Here is a 26,439-nt window from a genome sequence, read left to right as displayed (position 1 = left end):
GACAGTAAAGTGTTGTCTAAAACATTAGACCAGCCATTTCCTCAAACAAAACATCTGCCAGCCTTGATTTGAGGAAGCGTCTAATGACATATGAACAAGCACTAAAAATACAGGCTGAAATATCAGAATTCATCTGCTGCATGACAACGGCAGCAATTACCAATAGGGCAGGTCTGAGGATTAACGCATCAGGGAGCATGAGGAAAAAAAAAGAGACGAAAAAACAAACTGAGCCCTAAAAGGAGAGAAGAAAACAAGTACCTGACATTTAAATGCAAATGAGAAAGACATGGAGTAGAAAAGTCTAAGAAAAATAATGAGGAAAAGAAAAATCATGAAACCCTAAGAGAAAGGAAAGGCAGATTATAGATACATACATTCATACATTATATATATATATATATATATATATATATATATATATATATATAAATATATATATATATATAGTAACTGGAGTGTCATAGAGATGGACATTATGGAGTGAAATATCTAAGCAAACAAACCCAGTGCAGAAGCTCATAAGTATTCATGGTTTGACCACATGACTGACAGCTAGCCAGCAGAGAGCAGCACCCTCGGGCAAAGGACATAATATAGCAATCACCAGGCAGAGTCAGAGATAAAAACACACAGAAAGAGAGAGACCTTATTCATATCAGGTTACAGTTTTATGCCTCTTACTGCATCTTGATTTTCGATTCCCTTAGTCTATTTATTATTATTTTTCTAATATAACCACTTACTGCTTTAAATTATATATATATATATATATATATATATATATATATATATATATATATATATATATATATATATATCACAACTCATTAGGGCTGTCAGAATGAATGCTGTATATGTTAATAATATTTATTATAATTACGTATTCAAAGGACAAATCTAACCATTTAAGAGTCTAATGTTAAAGCATATTAAACTAATTTCCTAATCTTTTTGGCTAGATGATCTCTGTGTGTGTCTAAATAAATGTATTATTTATGCAATACTTTCTTATATTTATGTATCAACTGTTTTTAAATTAAATAAGAAAAATATATATCTATTTTTTAAAAAGTGGTTTCAGGCTACATTTAATTCATTCATTTCCAACTGGAATGATCCAAGTCACACTTTTCTATTAACGAATTTCAAATAGTGCTACAATGCCATTATGTCATACCCTATATAGTGTGTATTTACTATTACAGTTAATAGAAATTTTGGGATTCACCCTAACTGTAAATTACTACTGTGCCAAGGAAGGTTAAAGATGGAAAATGGATCTAAAGTCTGAAAGTCTAAAATCTACCAAAATATCAGCAACAGGAAGACATTACTGTAGGTAATAAATGAAACAAATTAAAAAATAATAAAGTTCATGATAAAAGTATGACACAACCTTCTCCTTCTCCATTTTCTTTACTTTTATATGTAATAAACATAGTTTAGCGCTACTGCGGCAGTGTGCTATCAGTGTCTGAGGCCCTGCCCAAAGGTTACAGAGCATCTGATATCTTTTGTACACTCTTCTAGCCACAAGCTACAGGATCTTGAAAGTTGGAATCTCAGTACTTCCGTGTAGCTATAGCTCCATATATAGTTCCAATCTTTTAAACACTACAGCACAATGAAGCAACTTATAATCACTTGGATGAAAAAAGTTAATGGAATCCTATGCGTCAATCACTTAGTGGTGAGTAAACAAGATAATCTTGCGTGTTTGCCAATGTGCTATGGGGAAAGATCTGTTGTTGATGTCAGGCAAATTGCCTCTGTTAAAGTAGAAGGTTATTGGCTACATTTATTGACATACCAACCGTACCAGGTTTGAGACTAGTGGCAATAAAACATTGCATGCCAAGTCCATATAATCATGCAGAATCGTTCAAAAGAAAATTGCAATGCATCAAAGAATCGATTGCCCCCCCCCCCATCGGTGGTACATGATAGCGCTGACTGAAGCAGATACACAGCCCAACTGCAGAGGCATCATTTTCAATTTTAAATGCTCTACACAATCTGCTCTGCTCTATCAGCCCAAAAACCTTTGAACAAACCACACATATGTGCTTAGAAACATGAGAGATAAAAGAAGGAATAAAAAAATCCAGACAGTAACAGCAAGTTTTGCTGGCTTTGTCATTACAGCCATTATCTCAAGAGTTTTCAAAATGTGCCAGAAATGGAGTTAGTCAGAGTTCCAGTTCAACAGACGGCAGCAGCAGACAAGGCTCGCTGAACACGAAAACACAAAGGCAGAGATATTTTTAAGCCCAGTAAAAGAGATCCATTATGTTTTGCTCTATACCTGTGTAAGATTTGTCTCTGGGTAGACTGGCACTGTAAGACTCTTGGAGCAGCTTAACATCATTCACATTGGCAATTAGTGCCTAATGCTGTGAGAGATGGACTGACAGAGAGTGAGAGAGAGGGGGAGAAAGTCCCAATCTGGACTGCATACGTTTGTCAGATAGGAGAAGTTAAACACACTTTAAAAACACTCAAGGTAGTGAGAACAGCTGCTAGCGCCTTTCATTTGGTGCTATCTGGGGATCAAAGTAAATGGGAGAAGAAATGTGTTCCAAGTGGAAAGTACTCTTAAGTTAATAGATTTCAAGAAGGACGGTTTGATATAATGTCTGATGTTGCCTATATAAGATGCAATCAACACTTGACTTGAGTAAAGCTGCAGTTGTAGGAGGAATTTCTCCACTTGCATCTCCTTATGAAATAGTTGTGGTCAAAGTAGGACTGGGAGACTCTTGGTGACAACTTTGGTGCTGTTAACAATTTACCCATGATATAGCCTCCTAGATTGGGGTTATACTTGATGTTGTTCACATATTCTCCTGTGTAACTTTTGTACATCTAGAAGATTAAAGAGTATCTGTCCATTAAGGGGCAAGCCAAAGCTCAAATACCTCCCACTGCCAGAACTGGAATACCTTCTTTGACTGCTTCCTATCATAAAGATGGTAGGGGTTGAGGCTATGATACAGCAGCACTAATGTAAACATTATATCAGACCATTCAACCACAAGCCTATCACAATAACATATTTCTTTCTTTTCTTTTAATGGCTGCCACATATGCATTGTTTGGCACATTGCTTCACATACTGCCCCAAAAGACATGATGATATTGCACCACTAGTATACAGTTATTTTTGTCATGCACAAGTGACATGCTAAACACAGGGTACGCATGGCAGCCATCTTGCAAATGCACATTTAAATAGTTGTGGCTGAAGATTTTGAAGCAAAAATGGAAATATCAAACAAGAGTACTATTAAATTCTATTATATTCTATGTATACATTTATATTTGTTTGTTGGCAATCTATTCTGCAGTCAGTCTGAGCAAGGCTGGTTGCTTCATGCTCGCTAACTAAGAAAATACAGCAGTAATAACTATCTAATCCAACCTCCCAACTAATTGTGTAACAGGTGTGCTGACGATTATTGATGCAAATTCCTGTATCAGCATTCACCAAAGTTGAATTGTTCCCCAATTTTTCTTCCCAATTTGGTCACGTGGAAATTCCCTCCCCTATTATATGACAGTTACCAACCAGGGAGGGTGAAGGCTAGCATATGCTTCCTCTGAGACATGTGAAGCCAACTTACCATATCTTTTCAAACTGCTGCTCATGCAGCATCACAGTATTGTGCAACACATTCTGAGAAAAGTGATATCTGCCTTCTTCCACATACATGTCTAGTGACGCTCTGATTGACAGGGGAGAGAATGACACCCTTCCCACCCAAAGAGCACAGACAATTTTGCACCCATGACTCCTGGCCACAGATGGCTGTGGCATCATCAGGATTCAAACTCATTATCTCCAGATGATAGGGCGAACACTTTTCTGTTACATTACTCAGAAGCTACCAAAGTTGAATTTGATGCAAAGTTTCACTTACGAGAAGACTGCAACACAAAGATGTCGGTCAAAGCAAATTTTATTCAAATAAATGTCATTTTGATGACTAATAAAAAGCCAGTGCGATCTTCAGCAATATTTCTCTCATGTGACAAGCCACCCAGGCAGGTCTAGAACAGAAGGCCCTCCAAATGGAGGAAGGTTATGGAAGATGTTCAGTTTCAGCTGAAACATTTCAATGGTGTAATTGTCATAGTCATGTCCCTGCCAGGCTGCTAGGGCACAGCAGGGGCTACTTGACCGCCAATGTCCCCATTTCAACAAAGTGATGCCAACTGGTGCTGCCCTTTGGGGACACGGCTCCACAATCTATCACGACAGTCTTGTGTTATTGGCACTGGCAGCGCTTAAAGACGTGTGAAAGCCTGTTTGAGTGTGGGTGGCTGAAAATAAGCACACGGTCTCAGGGTGTATCAGATTTTTTGTGAAGCTGCATCGCTGGCTCTGTTACAATTAGAGAAGTCATTCTGATGTTTTTTTTTTTTTTTTTTTTGCAGTGGTGCCTTTGAAAAACAACTCCTTTCCTATCTCACCTATAGAGAGTGGGCAAAATAGCCCATAATTAATTTAATTATCATCCCTCTGTGTTTGGCCTCGGAGCATAATTACAGGCTACACATTTCAAATGGAAGCAGGAAATGATAATATTAACAATAACAACAACAACAGCATATTATGTATAAGTGCCTTTCATGATACTCAAAGACACTGTACAAATATCACAGTAAATATAAAGCATCTAATTATAACAATAATAGTGTTAAAACTTACATAATTATGAAATAGGGTTCAGTGTAAGTGAGATGTTCCATCAGCAAGGGAGAAAAAATGCAAATGAGCAAATGCTGAACTTCTGAGAGGTAAAGGAGTCTGGGGTACGATGAAATGAATGGGAATATTTTTGATCTCAGGTTTCCTATAAAAAACCCTGACACAAGACAGAACACACAGTGGTATTTCGGGGTTCAGCCGTGTCAAACTTGCAAGCTGAGTACAGAAATCAATGTAATGTATATCTTGACGTATATATAATACTTCCAACATTAAAAATAAATACACAAATGAGAAGGCTGGATGGCAGTCAGCAAATTTGCTGCACTATAATAAATGTGTCTCTGATAATCGTGTCGCTTTTAACTTCACGATCAGAAACTGTGCAGAGCCAAGATTATATGTCTACTAATCAAAAATTTTGCCTAGTTATATCGGCACTACATATCAGTCTATGGTTGACATTACTGATACTCTAATTTAGACGATGTATCATTACAATTATACAATCTCACAGAGCTCATAAGCAGATACAGACTTTCACATTCACATATTCTATCCAAACTTATCAGATATTTTTCTCTCCTGAAATATGGACAGATTCCGTTTTAAGGAAAGATTTCTTATTAGGAGAATGCAGTGTTTGTCCCAGCCAATTCCTTGTTTGATTGATATCGACACACTCGTTGATCAAGTAAAACAATGCCATCTACGCATCTGTTTAAAATCCCATTTAGAGCTCCAGTATACAAGTGCCTCTCTGATATTAACTTGCCATCCATTAATTTCTTTGATGCACTTTCACCACGGGCATAAACAAGTTTTTCTTTGTTCTTGTAATGTTACTAACTACAGCCACTGGTACTAAGACCAATCTCTGACACACAATTTTAAAGGATACGTTTTTTTTAGTGGTTATAAGTTACAATGGACACTTGCACCATGGTCACTGGTAAATAATGATCATTAAAATTCAGCACTACTGAATTCTTACAAAATTACAAAAACTCAATTCATTCAAACAAAAGATGCTTGCTTACGATTCACTTAAATTACTAAATTAATAAAGATATACTGGCAAACCAGATCGTGAGTTCAAATCCTGACGATGCCACAGCCATCCATGGCCGGGATCTAAGAGAGCACAACTGGCTGTGCTCTTAGGGTCGGAGGGGTGGCATTCTTTCTCTCCCTGTCAATCACAGCGACACTAACCAATTGTGAGCATCTGTGTGCTCATGTATGCAGACTTGGGTAGATAGCGCTTTCCTCTGTGGGTTACACGGCACTGTCAGTTGGTTTGGCTGGCTTAATGGGTCTTGGAGGAAGCAAGTGTTAGCCTTTATCCTCCCTGGTTGGTGGCTTTCATATGATAGGGGAGAGCTGGCTGAGGGTGGCAACTGTGTGACCAAATCCAGTGAATAGCTGAATGAATGAGAATCTGCTGAATGAATGGCTATCCAGGAGGCGAAGCCTGCATCTTTAACATTCTCCAGCTATGAATCACAGTTTCAGAAATACTTCCTGCTGACTCCACGCATTATCATTCCTTGGCTCTGTATCAGGCAAAAGGGCCTCCCACACACACACAAGCAGTCACCCTCCTCTCTAGACTTGATGCACACTGCAGACACACCCCCACACCATAAGACTTTTTTAATCTATTCATTTACTTGAGATTATCATATCTATTACTAAATAAATACACCAGTAGAATAAACTAATGCATAAATTTACACAAGCACAAAAGCTCTCAGACTAAAGCAACTCAGCACTCTGAATTCTGCAATAACAAGTGCAGCAGGTTCAATAAAATATGTCATACTTTGTTTAAGCAGCAGCTTCCAACTGAACCCAAGGACAGCTCACATCTATCATCTGTAATTAATTTTGTCTCAGTCCTGATATAACTTCCCTAGCCCTTATACATCTCAGTTGTAATAATGGTTCTATGACAAAAATAAGGTCCCAAAGTTTTTGGGGGAATATCTGACAAGATTAATGGAATGCTGTGGTTAAAAAGAAAGAAAGAAAGAAAAACAGCCAAGACATGCTGGGACTGACATTTGCTTCTTTAGTTATGCACTAATGTAAAAAAAAAAAAAAAAAAAAAAAAAAAAAAAAAAAAAAAAACCCTACATACATTTTTAAATTAACAATTTTATAAAATCTGTATATACAAATTTAATTTCACTTTGAAACTACATATATCATTCACCATACTATCCCTCAGGTTTTCCAGTAAACTTCTGTGTTTAAACTTCAGAAGGCGGGGCCTAAGGGGCAGAGTGATACCAAGACTGGGGTCCATTCTGAAGCAGTGAAACCTACACTTTTCTGAACACCATTATAGTGCAATTAATGTGCAAAACAATGTTATTTAACATGCATATAATCAATTGTGTCGTATGTGTGCTATTTTAACCGCCCACAAAAAAGCAATATTGAACTGGAAAATATTTCAGGGGGTTCAAACACAAGCTCCCCACTATGCCTCTCTTTTCAACCTATATAGACAAAAACCATTTGGGGTTGTCAGGATGGAGTTGGAGGATGTAGTACTGTGAGGGAGTAGGGCTTACACTTGATTAATTCAGAATGGATCACTGTCGAAAGATTTTCCAAAACGACTGCTCCCATAACGATTGATTTTTACATTACAGTAAGTCACACTGTGTCCTAAACCACAAGAGGATGTCTGTGTAACATTACTGAAAAAGTGGATGCTGTTTGAGGCAGATATTTACAGACAAGATTTCAGGTGAGATAGACTTCCATTAGCTGTTAGCTACATTAAGGTTGTAGCTCTGGTTTGAACCTAAAGAAACGTCAAGCACCAATGTGCCTGTAAAAAACCGTTTATATATGATTGTACAATAGCTTTAAACACAATAACATATTATGGTAGTGCATTCAGGTCACTTCCTGCACCCCAAAGGAAAAACTTGCTAGACAAACACTGGGCAGTCTTGGTCTCAATGGTTTAACATGTCTCACACTTGTTATAAGATTGGCTGTTAACAAGAGCCAAACATTCCTCGGCAAGATACAAGTGAATGAGTCACAGTGTCTTCTATTTTAAGCTTGGCTCAGAGAACACACCAGTGTTCAATTTGTTTACCCTACCATTGTGTGGATTTTAACATAAAACTCAAACTGCAAACTTAGACACTGTTTTCGAACACAAACTAGCCCGCATCGATGGCAGTTATTACACTGCCAGCAAAGCACAAACCCACAAGTTGGTCATTAAAAAGTGTCACTAAAATGGCTGTTACACTGCGAACCCTACAGCAGGGACCAGCTAAGCTCATATGCCAATTAAAGACAGTATGTGCAGTAAGCACATAGGAATCTATTACCATGGAGCAAAGCATTTGTCAGATGCCCTTATCCAAAGCGACTTACAGACGCTTCTTACACAAACAATGCTGCAATCCTGCATTAATTAAACATCCTGTTTTGGGATTTATGATTAGCAATTAACACCAACTGAGATCATGCTTCCTGAGGCTGTTTCGTTCTCGCAGTTCTTGTCGCATTATTTATGCAGGATGATATGAGAGCAAAATCAGAGTATTAAAATTCATTTCGTTCAAGCTGGAAGTCTATTTTTACTCCAATGTTGGTGAGGAGGGAAAGGTAAAAGGAGGAGAGTAAAAGAGAGAGAGAGAGAGCATGTAAAATTCATCCCACCATCACTTTGAAAGATTTGAAGGTGAAGATAAAGCTGAATTTGTCACGGCTTCCTATGCTGAAGCTTCAAAATGCAGCTGTAGTACTTTATTTAGCTTCAGGGTCCACAGACACAAACTAATCACGCCTGTGCGTCACATTTAGCTTCTAATCATTGCGAAAAAATGGGCTGCCGGATAAATCAAAACCTTTCTGTCATATTGATTCCGCCCGATACGTGAGGAGACGGACAACAACTCTGTCTCACACAAACGCCATGACACTTCTGCCACGGGTTCCTGAGTGGTGCAACTGTCCAAGCATTGTCTCCTGCTGTCAGGATTTCCCAACAACATCACGGTTATAATTGGTTTTGCCAGTTAGAAGAACCTCCATCAAGGACGTTCAAATGTTCCAGTCTCGGGGGAAGCACGTGACTGGTAGCTGTCGTAAAGTACAAAATACATGTAGCGCTTTTCAAACAGAGAGTGTGATTCAACAGTGTAACAAATCAGTCATTTTTGTCATTTTGTCATTATTTCCACTTCCTAGGAGTCATACTGCAGAAGTGGACAAATGAGTACAGAACAAGCAGATTTAGTGTCCAGGCTATTAGTTTTCTTTATTCATAGATGCCCAGTGGACAAGTAGGTTTGACAACCAGAAAATATTCCCAAAAAAAAAAGAAAAAGAAAAAAAAATAAATTCCTCATTGACTTTCTCAAAACAAATGTTTTCCTTTGGTATGTAGTTATATTTAGACTTAACACACTTCATGGTGGTGTAATGCACCTCAATACTATAGTGCTACTAATACTATAACACTTTTCAGAATCAAGAACACGCAGGAGTGTGGAAGTCTTGACAAAGATCAAAAAAGGGTTCTGCACAAAGCTGTCATAGAACCTGCGTACTACAAGTAGTCACCTCACTGTTAAACATGTCGACAGAATATGAAGATGCTAACCAGACTGGAATAATATCTTTCACAGACAAAATACCACATCTCAGTCAAAACGTTGAAAAAGACAAAACCAACTTTTTATTGAGGGCACAAGCATGATGTACTTGACATTTAGAACCTTTGTAAGAAGGAAGTAATTGCCATTTACGTGTTCGGTTCCCTTAGTCTGTATTAATGCACTTAATTAGCTTTTAGGCTTGTGAGATCATATGCAATGTGCCTTCGGCTTATCGTGGTCGTTAACTATCACCGACTGAGGATTGTATCATCTGTGGCTTTGAGGGGAAAAAGAAGGGGGGCATGGTCAGACATACGTAACACATGTCATGTACACATTACATCATTACAGCAGAAAAATACCGGAAACTGGTTATGAGTCAGCTGTAGCTGCAATCATTACCATTAGCGGTGTCTTTTTTTTTTCTTTTTTTTTTTTTGGCTAAATTACTCATTAACAAGGTCAGGAATGCTGAAAACTGATGTTGGGACTGTAAATAAACATAAGTTATTAGCTGTAACTAAACTCATTAGGAAATTTAAATAAGATTACATAAACTGCATGTGCATGTGATCTGTGTTGAACAGCAGGGGTGATAATTATTGAATTCTTGCATGGCAAAGTAGCCCTGATAAACAACACGGTGTCTCATTTTTCCTCTAAATTTAGACCACTGTTCAAGTTTTGAGAGTGAAGACATTCACGGCTTTATCTGTTTTGCAAGCATGGACAAGGGAAGCTAGGATGCATCAGAGAAAGATGTTTTGTTGCTCTGCTCTGAAGTCAGACAACAGGTTATAAAGGCTCGTATAGGAGACCACGTTTTCCGACAGACATTTAAATCATCTGACTTGATAGCCATTGCAATAGTTGCTTGCCTACTTGCTGGCTATATGTTAATATATTATATTAGCTAACACTTTTTAGCCTAGTTAGTTTCCAGGCATTCACAATATGGGACGGGGCGGCATACTACTCTTCCCTCTGAGCTGCTTGTATGCACGGTCGCACGGTCTGATGATGCTCCCATGCAGGAAAAAATTAAATCTGCGCAAATACTGACAAAAAATGTGTCTAAAAAGTCATTCAATTGGAGTAACTGACAGATGATTGCCATGCAGTTTAGGCCAGCTACCGGTACACTTAACTCTCATAACAGCATTGTTTTTTTTTTGTTTTGTTTTTTTTAAGGAGCACAAACAGAATGTGTTAAAACAGAGACAGTCCCATTTCCACGCCTGGTCAACCCAACCACAAATAACGCTCATCAGTCAAGCCATGTTAATTGGTCAACACATCCGACAATCTCCTATTAAATCTTGTTAGCGTAGCGGTGCTGCTTAGAGTTGTCATAGGCTAGTTCATGGGATATTTCTGCTCAAACAGCAGAAAGTTCAGGCCAATAGAAATAGGTTTTGTTCAGCAATAAAAAATTTAGAGGGAACATTGCAGCACACTGGAGCTTTTACTTGCGCAGTGCGCTAGCTAAAGAATTTAACATTTATCCATTACACATTATTTTTATCATAAGGAGGACATATGGGTTGAGGTAAAAATACTACAAATCAGTGACTGGTCAAAGCAATATAAGGAAGAAAACTATGGAGGGAAAATATAGAATGGCTTCTCTATCAGACAGGACACCACAGAGCAATTTTCAGCAGTACGCTGTTCTTTGGATATGGTACTTCCTAAAAAAGTTTTACTTGATATCCTCTTCAAACAGTGGGTTTCCCTAAATAGAATGGTAGAACAGTTCTTCTATACAAGAGTGACAAGCTGAAGAGCCCTTAAAGGGTCTAGAGTGAGCATTTTCCCTAACTAGTGTCTGATAACATTCCCAATGACTACAGTGGGAATTCCTGGAATGTTATGTTTGGTTGACTGCATTATGTCTCTTCACATAAAACCAAACGCTGCGTAAATAAGACCAAAAAGTTTTCCCAATGACCTACCTCCAGAGAACTCCTTCTTAGTTTATTGGTACCATTACTTGAATAAAAACATTAGTAACTGCACCATGGCATACCACACCGTCAGCTGGAATAGCACTATCCGCTAGCTCGAGGGGACAGGCTCTGACTAAATTAGGAGGAAACTGGGGAAGAAATCCATTCTATAACTAGATACATTAGTCAATGCAGCACAACACCCAGTGGATGAACAGAAAGGAACTAATGTATATTCTGGAGCATGAGAGAAAGCATGAGGTAGTTCTGGGTGAACTGTATATACGTTTGTTGGCATGTATGGTGCCGAGAGCAGATATGCTCAGATCTGATGTGAGCTGACTGCAAATTGAGCAGCGTGCCTCATCTTCGGTCGTGCTGCTGCCTACAGATCAGACTGGAAGGATAGAGACTCGTTAGCTCAGTGTGATTTACCGTATGACAGGAAAAGATGGTAGCACAGGAAAGGTTGTGAGATGAATGAAAAAACGTTATTCAGGGAAACCAGGGTGAGGGGTGTGTGGATGAATACGAGATGGGTTTTTAAGACATAGCACACTCGCCGTGCGAATACACGCACATTTACTTGCAAGGTGACAGAGATGGAAGCTTTGAAAGGGGAGGAGAGAGGGAAAGATGAGAGAGAAAAGAATCGGAAATGTGGGTGCCCCCCCGCCCGCCCCCCCCGAGAACAGGAAGACGCAGTTATCTTGTCATAGTATGGACAGAGCACAAACTCTAGTGTGAGATGTGAAAGAGAGAGAGAGAAAAGAAAGAGGAATGCAGCAAAAGAAAGAGCAAAACCGGAGCCAAATGTATGCGCATGTAAACAGCAGCATTTCCTGCCAATGTTACCATAACAACCAGAATCGTTCGAGTTGTTTCACATCGCAAAAAGTAGCTAATGTTGGTTCAGCATGTGAACCAAGCCTCATGTGTGATTTAACTTGAAAGACATCAGTGTCAGGAAAAGAAAAAAACAAAAGAAAAAAAGAAAGAAAGAAAGAAAATGTAATGTTTAAATTCATACTAAAAATTTTACTTGGATCCCCTTCACTTCATTCTAACCTCACAGTTATTTAAAAAAAAAATATTTTTTTAAAAAACATTTAAATGTGTAATGAATTTTGTTTCTTTACAATACAAGGTGAAGCAAACAAACATCTGCAAAATATATGCAAGAATTCTAAATGTGAAAGTAAACACATTTAACAGTTTATTATTCTTCTATTAAACTTATTATTAAAGGAATTATCCTAAATTAACTTCAGACTGAGGTCTGCACTATCAGGCTGTTTATTATCTATTTATGGATTATTAGTTTGCATGTAAACATAGCTACTGCACATGAATCTCCCTCTGGTTACCATAGAAATGCATTTCTTCCCTCGATCTGTGTCTAACCAATGTGATATCTTTTTCCCACCGTATCATATCTCCATCTCATTTCTGTCTTTTTTCCCCCCGTGTCCTTGCTTTATAGCCATATAGTGCAGTAAGGGGAGGGGGAGCATGCTGTCAGTCGAACGCTGACAACACTGCTGATCTGAGATCTGCTCCCACCGTCTAAACAAACACGGACAGCAAACTAGTTGTACAGCTCAGATTATTTAGAGAACCACAAAACAGCATGCACACAAACACAAGCAGAACCACGAGCGCATCCAGATCTTCATATGTGTACATGCAGATGTGTGCACACACGCAGATGCGCATGCAGACCGAGCACCAATGCAGCACACATGGCCATTAAAAACAAGGGGATCGGAGTCAGACGGTATCACAGTGAGAAGGAGCAATCTGCAAAGAGGAGTTTACACACACACACACACACACACACACACACACACACACACACAGGGAGATGGGGATTCCCAGCGTATTGCTTTCACAGAAATAACAAAACGAGCCACAAGCGCAACATAAAGGCATCAGTATTCTCCATCACACACACGCGCGCTCTCACACACACGCGCACATACACACACCTCATTCCTGATTCCCATTCACTCACTCAGAGAGACAGAGAGAAAGAGACAGAGAGACCACCGCTACTACATCTGCATGGCTACAGCATAACTGCCATTCACCACCAATGTTGCCTGGTGACAGTAACCGTGGTAATCGTGCCATCTTGTCTACCACCTGTGACTGTAGTAGTCAAATTGTTCTCTATAAAACAACAGTGTGTTGAGCGTGCGTGCATGTGTGTGTGTGTGTGTGTGTGTGTACTCACTCAGATTTGGCCAGTGCAGTTAGGGCCCGGCTGAAGAACCAGCCTAGAAAGGGCAGGTCTTGTCCCTGAAAGCCCGGGTGCGGGGGCTCTCGCTGGGCAGCGTGTGCACGCCGAGGGGCCCTCTCCGGCTCCTCAAAATTGGACGTGTCATCTTCGGCACGGAGCGAGGGAACGAAGGGAGGGACAGCTGGAAGAGGGAAGGAGTACAGAAAAGGACGATGAGCAGAGAGAGAGAGAGAGAAAGAGAGAGAGTGTGTGTGTGAGAGACAGGCAGCGAGCAAGAGATGAAAACAGAGGGGGAGAAAGAAGGAAGGAGGGAGGGAGGGAGGGAGGAGAGGGTCTCAGTGATGAGGTTCTAGTGCAGTAACTCTCTCTCTCTCTCTCTCTCTCTCTCTCTCTCTCTCTCTCTCTTGTTTTCCCTCCCTCTTACTCTCTCACACTCACACACACTTTCTCTCTCCCTCACTGCAGCAGCTTCAGCTCATCAGCCTGAGTCACAGCCTAAGCTCTGGATCTGCACAACACACAACACACATATGCACACATATGCACACGCGCACACACGCGCACACACGCGCACACACACACCCCATGCTAAACATGTTCCTGCACGCACAAACACAAATCTACAGGATAACATATAAGACACCAAGCACACACAGTATACGAATTGTCATAGGTTAACACTATCTGAAACCACTGTAGGCTTTTATATACATGTAAAAAAAAAAATGGAGAAATTTTTACACATATGCACACGCAGCTACAACAAAACACTCTGATAAACACTAAAGCATAAATGTCAGAATGTACCTTAACAGTACAGCTACATCAGACAATAACTGACCACACAATCACAATCAGGTTGTGAGTTGAGAATAGCGTAACATTATAAAGAATGGAGTAACAGTGGCAGTGCCAGGTTACTGTGGAAACTGCAATAATCCCACAGGACGTTAGCATAACTCTGATTAATTACAAGGTGATATCGATAATGACACCATCCTGACAACATTAAAAAATATCAACGCCTTCATGAGCTGAAAACGCTCCATCAACCATTTTTTTAGGAAAGAAGATGGAAATCTGTCTTAGTCTTCTATTGGACTAGTCTTCAGTAGCACTTTACATTAGTGTTACATTTTTCTGCATTAGTTAACATTAAGAAACCATGAACATCAGCATTAATACAACATAATACATTTTCCTGTAACAGCACATCCTGAAGTATTTTTATTTCTTTTATACCACAGCAATTTGCCAATGCTAACGTCATACATTTGACCTTTTCATACATTTTGATGCTTTTAAAAGTAATCAACACATTCTGATCAATCAGATTTGAGAATTCAACAGTGCTCTGGAAATATACATTAATACATGAGCTCATATTGGTCAGTATGGACTTCTTAATAGTTATGGACACTAGTTAAGGCACTTTAGTGAATGTTAATTAATTTAGTGGTTAATTTCTCTGTGAATAAATGCTGAAGCTTGTGCTCTGCTTATGATAAAGTGTATCCTAAGTAATGTTAGTTAAAGCAATCCTAATATACAGCATTACTAATGGCTCAATATTAAAAGAAACAGAAAACCTTAAGTTGGACAGTTTCCCAGACAGTGATTAAGCCTAGCCATAGATTAAAAATCCTTTTGTATGGTTTGTTCTCCAAAGGCTGCTGTATTACTGTCAGGAGGAAATTTATGGACATCAGTATTTTTTTTTTTTTTGCTTTATCTTCATGCAACTTCATCCAAGTGCATTGAAGGGGAAATACTCATGAAGTACTTTAAGTAGGGATGGGTGATTAGACAAAAATACCTTATCACAATTCATGAAGACATTTCAACAACACAACCAGCAAACGACTGCTGTTGCCTTTTTAAAAAGCTGTTAAAAATGAGGTTAATAATAGCTTTATTTAATGTCCATTAAAAATGTGCATAAAAAATACATTAAAAATGTATTTAAAATTTTTTTTTTTATAAATAGGAGAACATTAAAAAAAATCGATACAAAATTTCAACATTTTACAATTTTAAAGATATAGTACAAATTTATCATCTAGTCATTTCTAATCAGAGTTTCTGATTGTTAAAAAAACATACTGACGACACTCAGAAGTGTATTGTGACATGATTTGTTACAGCTTTGATTTTATATATAATATTACCCAGCCCTATTCCATAGCTCTATTAGATGTGTGCTCATCATTCATTACAAACTGATGACCATTTTTAAGTTTTTGGTCCACTATATTTTTCTTTGCCATTGTTTTAACTGAATTTGAATTTCCAGTTCTACAAAATTATATGCTTTTCTGGATCCATTCCAGGTTTTAGAGGCAACTTTAGTCTAAACCTCTGAATTTCCGACCTCTCCCTAGGAAAAACCAAGGAATTCCTACACGGAAAGGTCTCCTCAACCCCAAGTTCAACAGGTGATGTCAAATCAACATGGCTGCTCGCATCAACAAGAGGAAACAAAGTAGCAGTTCTTTACTTTTAAATTAGTTATACTGCATATAATAGTATTTGCTTTAGATCAATGAACAAACAGAAAGCTTGTTAAAACTATAACATTGGCTATACAGTCCACTGTTTTGAGGACCTCAACCACACCAAGGACAAAAATGACGTAGTTCTGAGTTAAGTCGAACGCAGCATTATCCACATTATCACATTTGGTTTAATTCAGGCCTTTATACAGGGTGTCTGCATGTATCATCAATTTGAACTGAATACACTTCAAGACTTTTTAATGCCACTTCAATTGTAATATAAGTCCAAATAGATCAAAATAAAAACTCCATGTATTTAGAAAAGAACAAATAAAACTATTCACTCAAAACGTCCTAATAAGAGAAGCTTTGTTAGACGTTGTCCATCACTGCACCATGAAGTGAAGACAGGAACAGAGTGATATGACCTTTCTTCTAAATGTTAGACGTATTCCCATATACAAAAGCTCTGCAGGAATCATAAGAATGATAGAATCCATTTTGTATGCTTCTTACATTCTTATAAAATATATACAGTATGTAGTGTAGAACTAGCATGTAAATTTCATAGTAATACTAATACTAATTTGATATAAAGTGTCAAGTAATACTTGACACTTTGTATTAAAACATTTGGTATAAGATTTGCATGTATTAAATTAGTATAAGTATTAGCATAAGTATTATAATATATTTGAAAATAGGTTTCTCCCATTGGCTGGAAGCTAAGCTAAGTGAAGATCATTTTCGTGTCACTGATTACTAACTGCTAAGTGAATTACTGTTAGCTAGATAATACAAGTGAGATACAAAGCCACACCATACCACGGCTGTAGTTATGGCTGATATCATGAACTTAGTTAACATCCAGCTGGATGGTTAAAATTCAAACTGAACTTTGGAGTGTGAAGTGCAGCAGAGTGTGACTCCTGTGGTTCATTAACATAGGAGCGTATTGGAAGCGGCACCACTCCGGTGATCGTACAGCATGATTACGGTGTAAAATGTCATTTATGTTATAAATACAGGGAAACACGGCGAGATTGTTGTCCATGGTAACTCATACTCTACAGATGTATGAGACAGAGATTAGGTTTATGTGCAAGATAACATTTAAGACCATGTATATTCAAACGTAAAATGCAATGTAACAACTATTACGGCATTACATTTGTAAAATGTAATTTCAGACAAATTAAGTCTTGTAGAACCCATAGACACCCTGTGGCATAGTCTGCATATAACTAAACTTCATTTTAGACGTGTTACAGAGATCCAATTTTAATGACTTGATGAATTATTCTGCATTAAGGCCTACTTCTGGCTTGAAAAACTCTGCGAAACTGCCCCTTTAGCCGTTAGAAATTAAATAAAGCTCTTAAAATTCAGTGTATGAATTATTTCATTTGAGTTGGGTATCTGCTGCAGCATTCTTGAATGATCATTTGAAGTAGCATTTTCAAGCAGTTTCAGTCAACTTGCATCACAAGGAAGCTATAAATTCTACTGTATACTACTGGATAACTGATACAGCATGAATTGCCCCAGTTTTTGGTTTTGAATGCAGTTTTTGTTATTGGTGCTGGTATGTTTACCAAAAACAGCTTTCCAAAGTTACAGATATTTACAGATTAAAATAGTCTGTGATATTACACTAAGATATGGTTCTTGTCATTTACCACCACATTTCAAGACTTTTATTCAGGTTGTTTTTTAAACTTAACAGACTCCCTGTGTTTGGCTTTCTTCCTAATTTCTAATCTTAATTTAGTGACTCATGAAAAAGAAAATAAAATGTTTTAATGCATTAATAAAGCTGTCATAGTGCAGAAACTAAGAGAAGGTGTAAATACATGTTTCTCACTGAGTGGAACCCAGAGAAGTTGGATGATCAATGCTAGGTGCAATCAGAGTTTCATTTTAGTCTTAGAGTCTTTTCTTAGCAATTTATCCACACATCTGATATAAATGTCAATATTCCCAACACTTTTGTCTCATTTCTACTGTCTCACTGCCTTTTAAACTGTCACTGTGAAAAACTTAACAGCTACGTTTTAGCTACATGTAACTCATTAGCAATGAGAATGTAGAAATTTCTGCAGCTTAGTAAGTTTCACAGAAAAGAAAATAACATTTTGATAACACCCAGGCAAATTTGACAAAACTGATCATTTGCTCAAGCTTGCTACGGTGTGAATGTGTAAATGTGTACCAACACACGTGCACGCGCGTACACACACACACTCACATAGTCAAAGAGTATAGTATAAAGACTAATGATTCTTTCATTAGACACAAACAGAGATCATCATGAAAAGTAACGATTAACGCTGTCTAGACAGATGCACAGATGCACACACGCATGCGCATGCACGCACATATACATGCATACATGCATACATACACACACACACACACACACACACACACACACACACACACACATAAAGCAGTAGCCTGGAGGCTAAGCAATACATTAGGTGCAAGCTACGTTCAGACTATTCAGACCACCACAATGAGCATCACTGCATAGATAAAACAGCAAGGCCAACTTTGTTTTGAAGCACATCAACAAATGCAGTTTTTAGGGCTTCATAATAAAACAACCAACTAAATATAACAAAATTCTACCAGCTTCCTTTTCCATCTGTCCCTAACATTTATTATTGTTTACACAGTGGCTCCGTAATGGGCAGCCATTTTGATGGAATAGATGCCACATTTAGGTCGTTTGCTAACTGCCAAAAAAATAAAGACATTCGATTTTTTTTTTTTCCAGGATTTATGGTGCATGCAGTGCTCCCTAATGATGTTCCTATATTTCAAACAAGCAAGTAATTTCATAAACAAGACCTGAAATGTTATCTGTAGAGAACCTTCTGGAGCACAGAGCACAAACTATATTTTTATATCATCATTTTACTTCCAGCTTCCTTCTTCAGTGAATTCTTTCAAGGCTTTTCTTCTGAAAGAATGCTCCAAAATTCCACCACAGACATCTCAGGACAGCATGACAGCAAGACTGAAGCTGTTCTGAAGCTAAACTCAGACACTCTATTATTAGATACCGGCTATTAATATAATGTTCAGCGTTTCCATTATAGTATCCTCCCTGTTTTTTTGTCCTGGATAATCAACAATATTAAGCAGTATAAGCATAATAATCATTACATGGTACGGTGAGCACTGCTTGCATCCCCCCTTCCCCAGGCCCCAGTCAACACCCCCTCATGTGCTGCAAGCAATTCAGGAATTAAATCATTGCTGGTCTGGATTGAATTCAAGTGTTTTTATGTATGCTTGATATCGTCAAACCAATACCATTGGTACAGCTAATCATCTCATTAATATATATTAATATATATATATATTAATGTATAATCCAAATGAAAACCTTAAATCTTTTTAAACCTGCATTTTTTTCCATAAATTATCAGCACATTCAATCTGGTTGTGTGAAGTACTGTATATATGTGTGTGGGTGGATGTGTGTATAAAATGTGTTGCATTGTCTGGGTATAAATTAGCAGGATGTCCCTCTGAGAACACCTGCATGTCTTATACTGCATAAAGGAACACTAAAGAAATGCCCAATACACAGATATATATCAGACATACATGTAACAAGTTGACACAGACAGAGATACAGAGACACTAATAGGCAAACAGAGACACACACACACACACACACACACACACACACACACACACACACACACACACACACAGTAACCCAATTCACCCCAAAATCTACCCACTACACTCCATTAGCAAGCAAATCCTCCAATCACACAAAACAATAGCAATCATTAGGGACGCAAATCAAGAAATGGCCAACAGCTACATGGTATTTGTGTGATATTCTCAAAACCAACAGCTGCATTTTGCTTAGTGCAAACTGGGATTCCATCAGTCCAACACTGAGATCAGGCGAAGCCGCTACAACACCATGATCCCGTTCAGATCCTGAGCAACCTCTGATCCTCCTTCAGCTGTGAGGTTGATCTCTCTCAAACAGCTCCTTTCAGCACTGAGTATGGCCCATAAACTATTCCTACAAATAGCATGGTTTATGTAAACTGCCCTAAGGTGACACTGTTAAATCCTCACCATGTCTGAGGCCGCTCCAGTCGACGCTGGAGAAGAAGGGGTGAGAGCGCAGGCCCTCGTAGCCGAGCCGTTCCCGTGCCACACACAGCAAACTCTGCACAAGGTCCACAAACTGAGAGCTGGCCTTGGGATCCTCAGGGAACTTCAGATAACGCTTGGAGGTAAAGAAACAATCTAAATATTAGGCATGTGAGGATATTATTTTCTAATGACATTAAATGCTTAACCTTTTATCGTGGTTTACTGTATATAAAGAATAAAACATGACACGGCATGCTGTAATAGGAAAATAATCAGTGACATGGTGGAGTAATTTTTTTAACTTAACTGAAATGAATACCTTTACTACATGAATACCAACCTGAAAATTGCAATGTTTATATATCATTAAAAAATTCCATTTATTTATTGTACAGTACATGCTAATTTGAAAAAAACCCTTTAGGTGTAATAATATGAAGCAAGAGATGGCAATCATAAAGTAATTGTTTAGATTTGATAGTCATTATATAAGGCAGGGTCATTAAGTGTGGGTGAGTTCTGTGTAAGGAACACATCTGAGAGAACCGTTCCTGCTGGTCTCACCTGGAAGTTCATGATGTTGTTGATAGTTTTAGCTGAGGTCCCATCAGTGAAAGGCGACTTCATGTAGATCATTTCATACGCGATAACCCCCAAAGACCACCAGTCACACTCGGGACCGTAACTGCACTGAGAACCCCCGTTCAGGGCTGAGAGAACCTCCGGGGCCAGGAAGTCCTGAGTGCCAACTGGAAGCTTGGATGAGCCCACCTAAACCACCATCAGTTTTAATAGTGAGCTCATTATAACCATCATCCTCATTATCATTATCATCATCGTAATACCACAAACTGCAACAGTACACACAAAACTCTGGTCATTTAATTAACTGGCTAGTACCAGGGCATTACTTCTGATTGTTAAAGGAAAAGATTACCGATTTATTTGCGGTTAGTTTAGAAGCAGAGCCGAAGTCTGCCAGCTTAATGTGTCCTGTACGGTCAATAAGAACATTCTCTGGTTTTACGTCTCTGTAAAGAAAGAGTACAGTTTTAAGAGAAAGAAATAAAGTGAAAGAGGCAAAGAATTCTCTACATCTATATATAGTGGAACCTTCTACTAGCACTTCTAAACACAAGCACATGCCTTTACGAATCAGGGAAGGCCTACACGTGCTACCTCATATACAAGGTGAAACATATATAAGGTGAAAAATTTTCACAATCGTATGTAACTGAGACACACCTCAGGTTTACTCAAACTCCACCCCATATGTGTAACTCTCATGTAACTTCTGATTAGCATTAAAGTCTGGAACTGAATACTGATATGTGTAATTATATAAAGTAAGTTATACCTGTAACCAGACTATGCCTATACTTTTCATCTCCTTCTCTTTCACTTGCTGCCCACCAGCACCCACTTTTTTTTTTTACCACGAACCAACAATACAGAGCAGCTCACCTATGGACGTATCCCATCTGGTGCACAGTGTGGATGGCCTGCACCAGCTCTGCCAGATAAAACTGAGCCATCGACTCGTCAAACTGATCCTCGTATCTGTTCAGCAGTGCCATGAGATCTCCTCCAGGCAGGTATTCCATCACCTACAGGCACAAATCCAGATAACATTCTGCGCTCAGGGAGATTAGAGCACAGCACACACACAGCCACAAGCACAGCGCATCTGTTTACAGCTCTCTCTATTAAAGTTCTGCAGCAGGTGGATTAGAATTAAGTGCTTCTGATGCTCAGCCTGTGAGGTTCAGCAGCACCGATAAGCTGGCCAGTGAGAATATGTCAATGTGCTTCCGTGAGCAGCTCCTTTCCTCTGATTCTCTCCCGGCATTATGAGCAAAAGACATGATGCATGCAGCTCAAAAGTATCACCGCACTAAATAAAAACATTCAATAATATGAACAGAGGCACGGACCTGTCCTCAGAGGAAGCACCAATCACCAAGTACCAATGTTCATTTTAGTTTAAGGACCAAGAATCTAAATCAAAAAGGGGCAAATAATTGTTCATGATTAGTCATTCAAGTGATAATTACCCAATTAACTAATTGGCTTAAGTGGCAACTTGAGAAATGGCAATTCAGCTTTTTATAGTCCTCCACTGCCTGCAAGACGACTTGAAATTGCACTGACAAGCCTACTCATTTCCCCAATATGACCCCACTAGCTGCTTTTAAAATCGGCAGAGAATCGGCAGAGCTTCGCAAAGCTAATTTCTAGCCAGAACATTTTATCTTAGAAATAAGCCTGATCCATTGCAGATTTATAAGGTATCTTTGAAATGATGTACTTATTACCAGCCTAGAAACACTTTCAATAATTACAGACTGCACATTTAATCTGCTCAACAATACAAGAATATTACCGAAATACCAAAGACTACAGTTGGTATGAATGTCTCAAGGGTTAATGACTATTATTAGCAGCTGAATGGCATTGTACTTGAATTGAAATCAGTTACAGACAGGCAGAGATGCCAGGTCTGTCATTTATCCACTGGACTAGGACAACACTGTGGATTTATGTTGTTTTAATCTGCAGGTTGAGGATTAAGTATTTTGCACGCATCCAGGTCATTAAATATTAAACCATATTCAGACTTAAATTAAATAAAAACTTTATACACAAGTTCCCTCTACCAAAAAGACCCCACGATCATCAGGAAGGCATATTGCCATGGAAACACCAAATACACGCCTAAAACTTATCAGCATGCACCAGCAGCTATGCAAGATGGTCTCCTCTCATATCCTGATCCCAGTGTCAACATGAGCTGTGTACATCACATGAATGGCAGGCTATTATTCATGATAAGTAAGGAATGAAACACTAGTGGGCATGCTGTTATAGAAAAATAATCAACACACAAACCAAAGTGAAGCGGAGTTACTGTTAGCACAACAAAGTTGATTATTTTGATTCATTAAAAAAAAAAAAAGAAAGAAAGAAAAAAAGCACACGATTGTTTATTCATTTTACATCACAGAAGTTTGCCAAATATTACACTTTTTTATTATTTAAAAAAAAGAAATCTTTATAAGGTCCACTGCAAATATTTTTTACAAATTATCTTCTATGTCAGGAAGTGAAGATATTTTAAACAAAAGAAGATTTATGTAATATTTCTAATTGTTTTCTCATCATTTCTCATGATTTATGTAACATATTTATGACAATTAGCCATAATCAAATCTCTTGAGATATTTACTAATTTCAAGCTTAAAATTGTCTAAGCAAAATTATCTGCCAACAGAATAAAATCATTTTAATATTGAAATGTTAATATTACATTTTTTTAATAATCTAATAATATTTGTTTAAAAATAATCTAATGAACAGAAATATTAGTTGAATTTGCCTATATTCAAGATCGTTTTACTTGCTAAGATATAATTTTTTGCAGATGTTGTGAAAAGTCCACAAAACAAGTTAGTTCCTGTTATCACTTGCGTTATAGAATCTATAAACAGTCATTTCCTCACTAACCTTTCTTTTTTCCTCTGTCTTGAAATAAAAATTTGTTACCAAGAAACAATTTAAATCCATTTATTATTAGTCTTAGATTATGTGAAGCATGCACCACGTGATTGTACTGTTATTACAGAAACAACGCCGTATTAAAACAAGTGCATTAATATAAACCTGACATTTGCCTCGCAGTCAGCACTACTTTCAGAGCTGCTGTTATAGAAAATTAATCAACACCTTGTACTTACATGTTTTTCTTATAATGCTACATGTTTATAGCAAAATTAAGCTTGAAGAATTAGTTTACTGATGAATAACTTTGATTAAAAAAAAAAGTTTGGTGCCTTTTGGTTTGTTTGTTACACAAGCTCATTCAATATGCAAAAACTGTCACGCATTATTCATAAGACCTGGCAGCAATGTGAAGAATGTGACTAACACACACACACACACACACACACACACACTTTTTCCTCAGTATCTCTTCATCTTTGTTGCGTCAGGCAGTTGTCTGTGTTTGGGATGTCAAAGCGCATTTCACTTCAAGTACTTGAAATTTCCATAGTATTTACATACTCGAAGATAAATTTCTGCCTAATGCAAGTCTATCGGTTAAATGACTTTCGTCTTTTGTGGAAAAGAGCTCGGAATAAATGCATGTAATTTATAGCATACATAAATGAAAAACATGAAAAACTGTGTTGCAAGGGGCAAATTGGAGATGGTGGATGTGTACGTGAATCTCGAACTAAGAGCAAGTTGGAGATGGTGGATGTGTACGTCAATCTCGAACTAAGAGCGACAAATCCTTTTGAAACAATATAATCTGGTCAGATGAAACCAAAATAGAACTCCAGAAAGAAGGGCTGTGTGTGCGATCCCACGAACACCGAACCCACGGTGAAGTATGAAGGTGGGCGATCATGATAAGGGGGCTGCTTCTCTGAATGGACAATGTACCGGGACATAATAGAGGAGAATTTAATCTCCTCAGCCAAGAAAGTGAATCTGGGGAGAAGATGGACATTTCAACAAGATGATGACCCCAAACATACAGCTAAAATAACTCAAGAAGGTCTTGCATGGTCTAGCCAATCTCTTGACTTCAATCTTCAATTTATAGAGGATTTTTGAAATTGCCAGTCCATCAGAGGGACCCTCATAACCTTGGGGAACTGAAGATGACTTGCCAAGAGAAATGGGCTTTTTTTTTTTTTTTTTTTTTTTTTTTAAACGTCTTTAATTATGCCTTTGAATACATGCAAGTACTTAAGTCAAAAGACATTATGTGTGTAAATTTGAACTGGATGTATGCACTGGAGGTATATAAAATAAAAAAATCAAAAGTGTACGAATACTTATTTCCTCTCACTGTGTGTGATATAACCACAGCACTACTGCTGATGCTTGCTCTATCTTGTCAATGTAGAATTATAAAGTAACTGAAATTCAATTTCAAGTTTTAAACTGCGATCAAACACACAGATACACACAATAGACATATCTGATCTGGTGTGTTCTGAGAGACTGCATGCCAGATGCTTGCTCAGTCCTGTGTGCAGTTGGATGTGATATGTGTGATTCAGTATGGCGCGATGGCGCTCTGACTCCATTTTTGGTCAAACATATTCACATACAGAAGAGCCTCTGATTCAGGACCTTTCATATAGTCTGTTCTAGCACATCAATACCCTGAGGCTAGATGTGCACCACAGAACCATACAGAGACCACCAGGTTTCCAGAATGGGCACTCTGCAGAGCTGTAATAGAGCTCTGTGTGTGTGTGTGTGTGTGTGTGTGTGTGTGTGTGTGTGTTGCCTCACTCACATTCCCCCAATAACACACAGGAGCTTTGAGACCATGTGGTGACGCATTCACACACACACACACACACACCCCATGAATGAGAGGCAAAGCTGCCAGACCATAAACGGCAGCCGCAGCATTCTAGCCCACGTTACCTAGCAACAAGGTAGTGAGGGTCTTTTAAGACCAGTGCTCAGACAATGACAGATTTGGGGTTTTTTTGTTTGCTTGTTTCCTTCTTTTGTTTTCAGTTTTTTTTTTTATTTAATATGCACAGGTCATGATTTAGGAAGAGGGCAGTAAGAAGAGGGCGGATGGGAGTTTAGCCTGGAATAAGAAAAATCATTTGTGCAGATAGAACTGTCTGTGTTTACTCTCATGAGAATCTCGCTTCTGTGCTGCAGGCTTTCAAATCTCACCACACCCCGCACATGAGCAGGGCTTCACAGAAACCCACTCCATTCGCACTGCATGTCAAAACATACGTGCAGGGAAGGAATTAACAAAGTGCAGCCACAGAAATCCCATTCTTTGTGAAATCATTGGTTTAGACAGATGCTTTGAAACACACACTGGAGACCTCACAGTGAAGATCTCTGTCTCTCACACACACAAACTTATTAAACCTGTTAGCTGCCATCAAGTCCTACAAACTCTTAACATAATCAGTGGGTAGAGTAGCATTCCTAAGGGCTGCGACAGGAAAAGTCAGATTTCATCTTCTCTGAATATTATTGGAAAATCATGAGAATTTACAGAGCCTACCCAATTACATGGCATTTGATTCAAATCGATTATTTATGCATCTTAATGCAACCCCATTAAATATTACATAATTTTCCCAGGACGACAACTTAATATTAACATATAAACATAATATTAACATTTTCATGCATTATTAAAAAATAGGCTTAATGCATTACCATTATAATTATCAGAATTCATTTTTGCAATCAAATTTTCTAAATATTTATGCAC

The 26,439-nt window shown here is 38.2% G+C and overlaps 1 protein-coding gene across 7 annotated transcripts in view; it reads right to left on the bottom strand.

Moving 5' to 3' along the window:
* cita (citron rho-interacting serine/threonine kinase a) overlaps positions 1-26,439 on the bottom strand; it is an 87,365-nt gene that overhangs the window by 54,677 nt on the left and 6,249 nt on the right. For all 7 annotated transcript variants that reach the window (XM_026921954.3, XM_034300631.2, XM_026921957.3 and 4 more), the window contains exons 6-10: positions 21,633-21,775; positions 21,106-21,199; positions 20,733-20,939; positions 20,148-20,301; positions 13,537-13,723 (exon numbers count right to left, since the gene is read on the bottom strand). In XM_026921954.3, coding sequence (XP_026777755.1) covers positions 13,537-13,723; positions 20,148-20,301; positions 20,733-20,939; positions 21,106-21,199; positions 21,633-21,775 — 785 coding nt within the window. The remainder of the gene's footprint in view (positions 1-13,536; positions 13,724-20,147; positions 20,302-20,732; positions 20,940-21,105; positions 21,200-21,632; positions 21,776-26,439) is intronic.

The sequence above is a fragment of the Pangasianodon hypophthalmus genome, chromosome 27 (genome assembly GCF_027358585.1).
Source record: "Pangasianodon hypophthalmus isolate fPanHyp1 chromosome 27, fPanHyp1.pri, whole genome shotgun sequence".
Taxonomy (NCBI): domain Eukaryota; kingdom Metazoa; phylum Chordata; class Actinopteri; order Siluriformes; family Pangasiidae; genus Pangasianodon; species Pangasianodon hypophthalmus.
The sequence above is the reverse complement of the archived record's forward strand: the minus strand, read 5'-3'. Positions and strand labels throughout refer to the sequence as shown.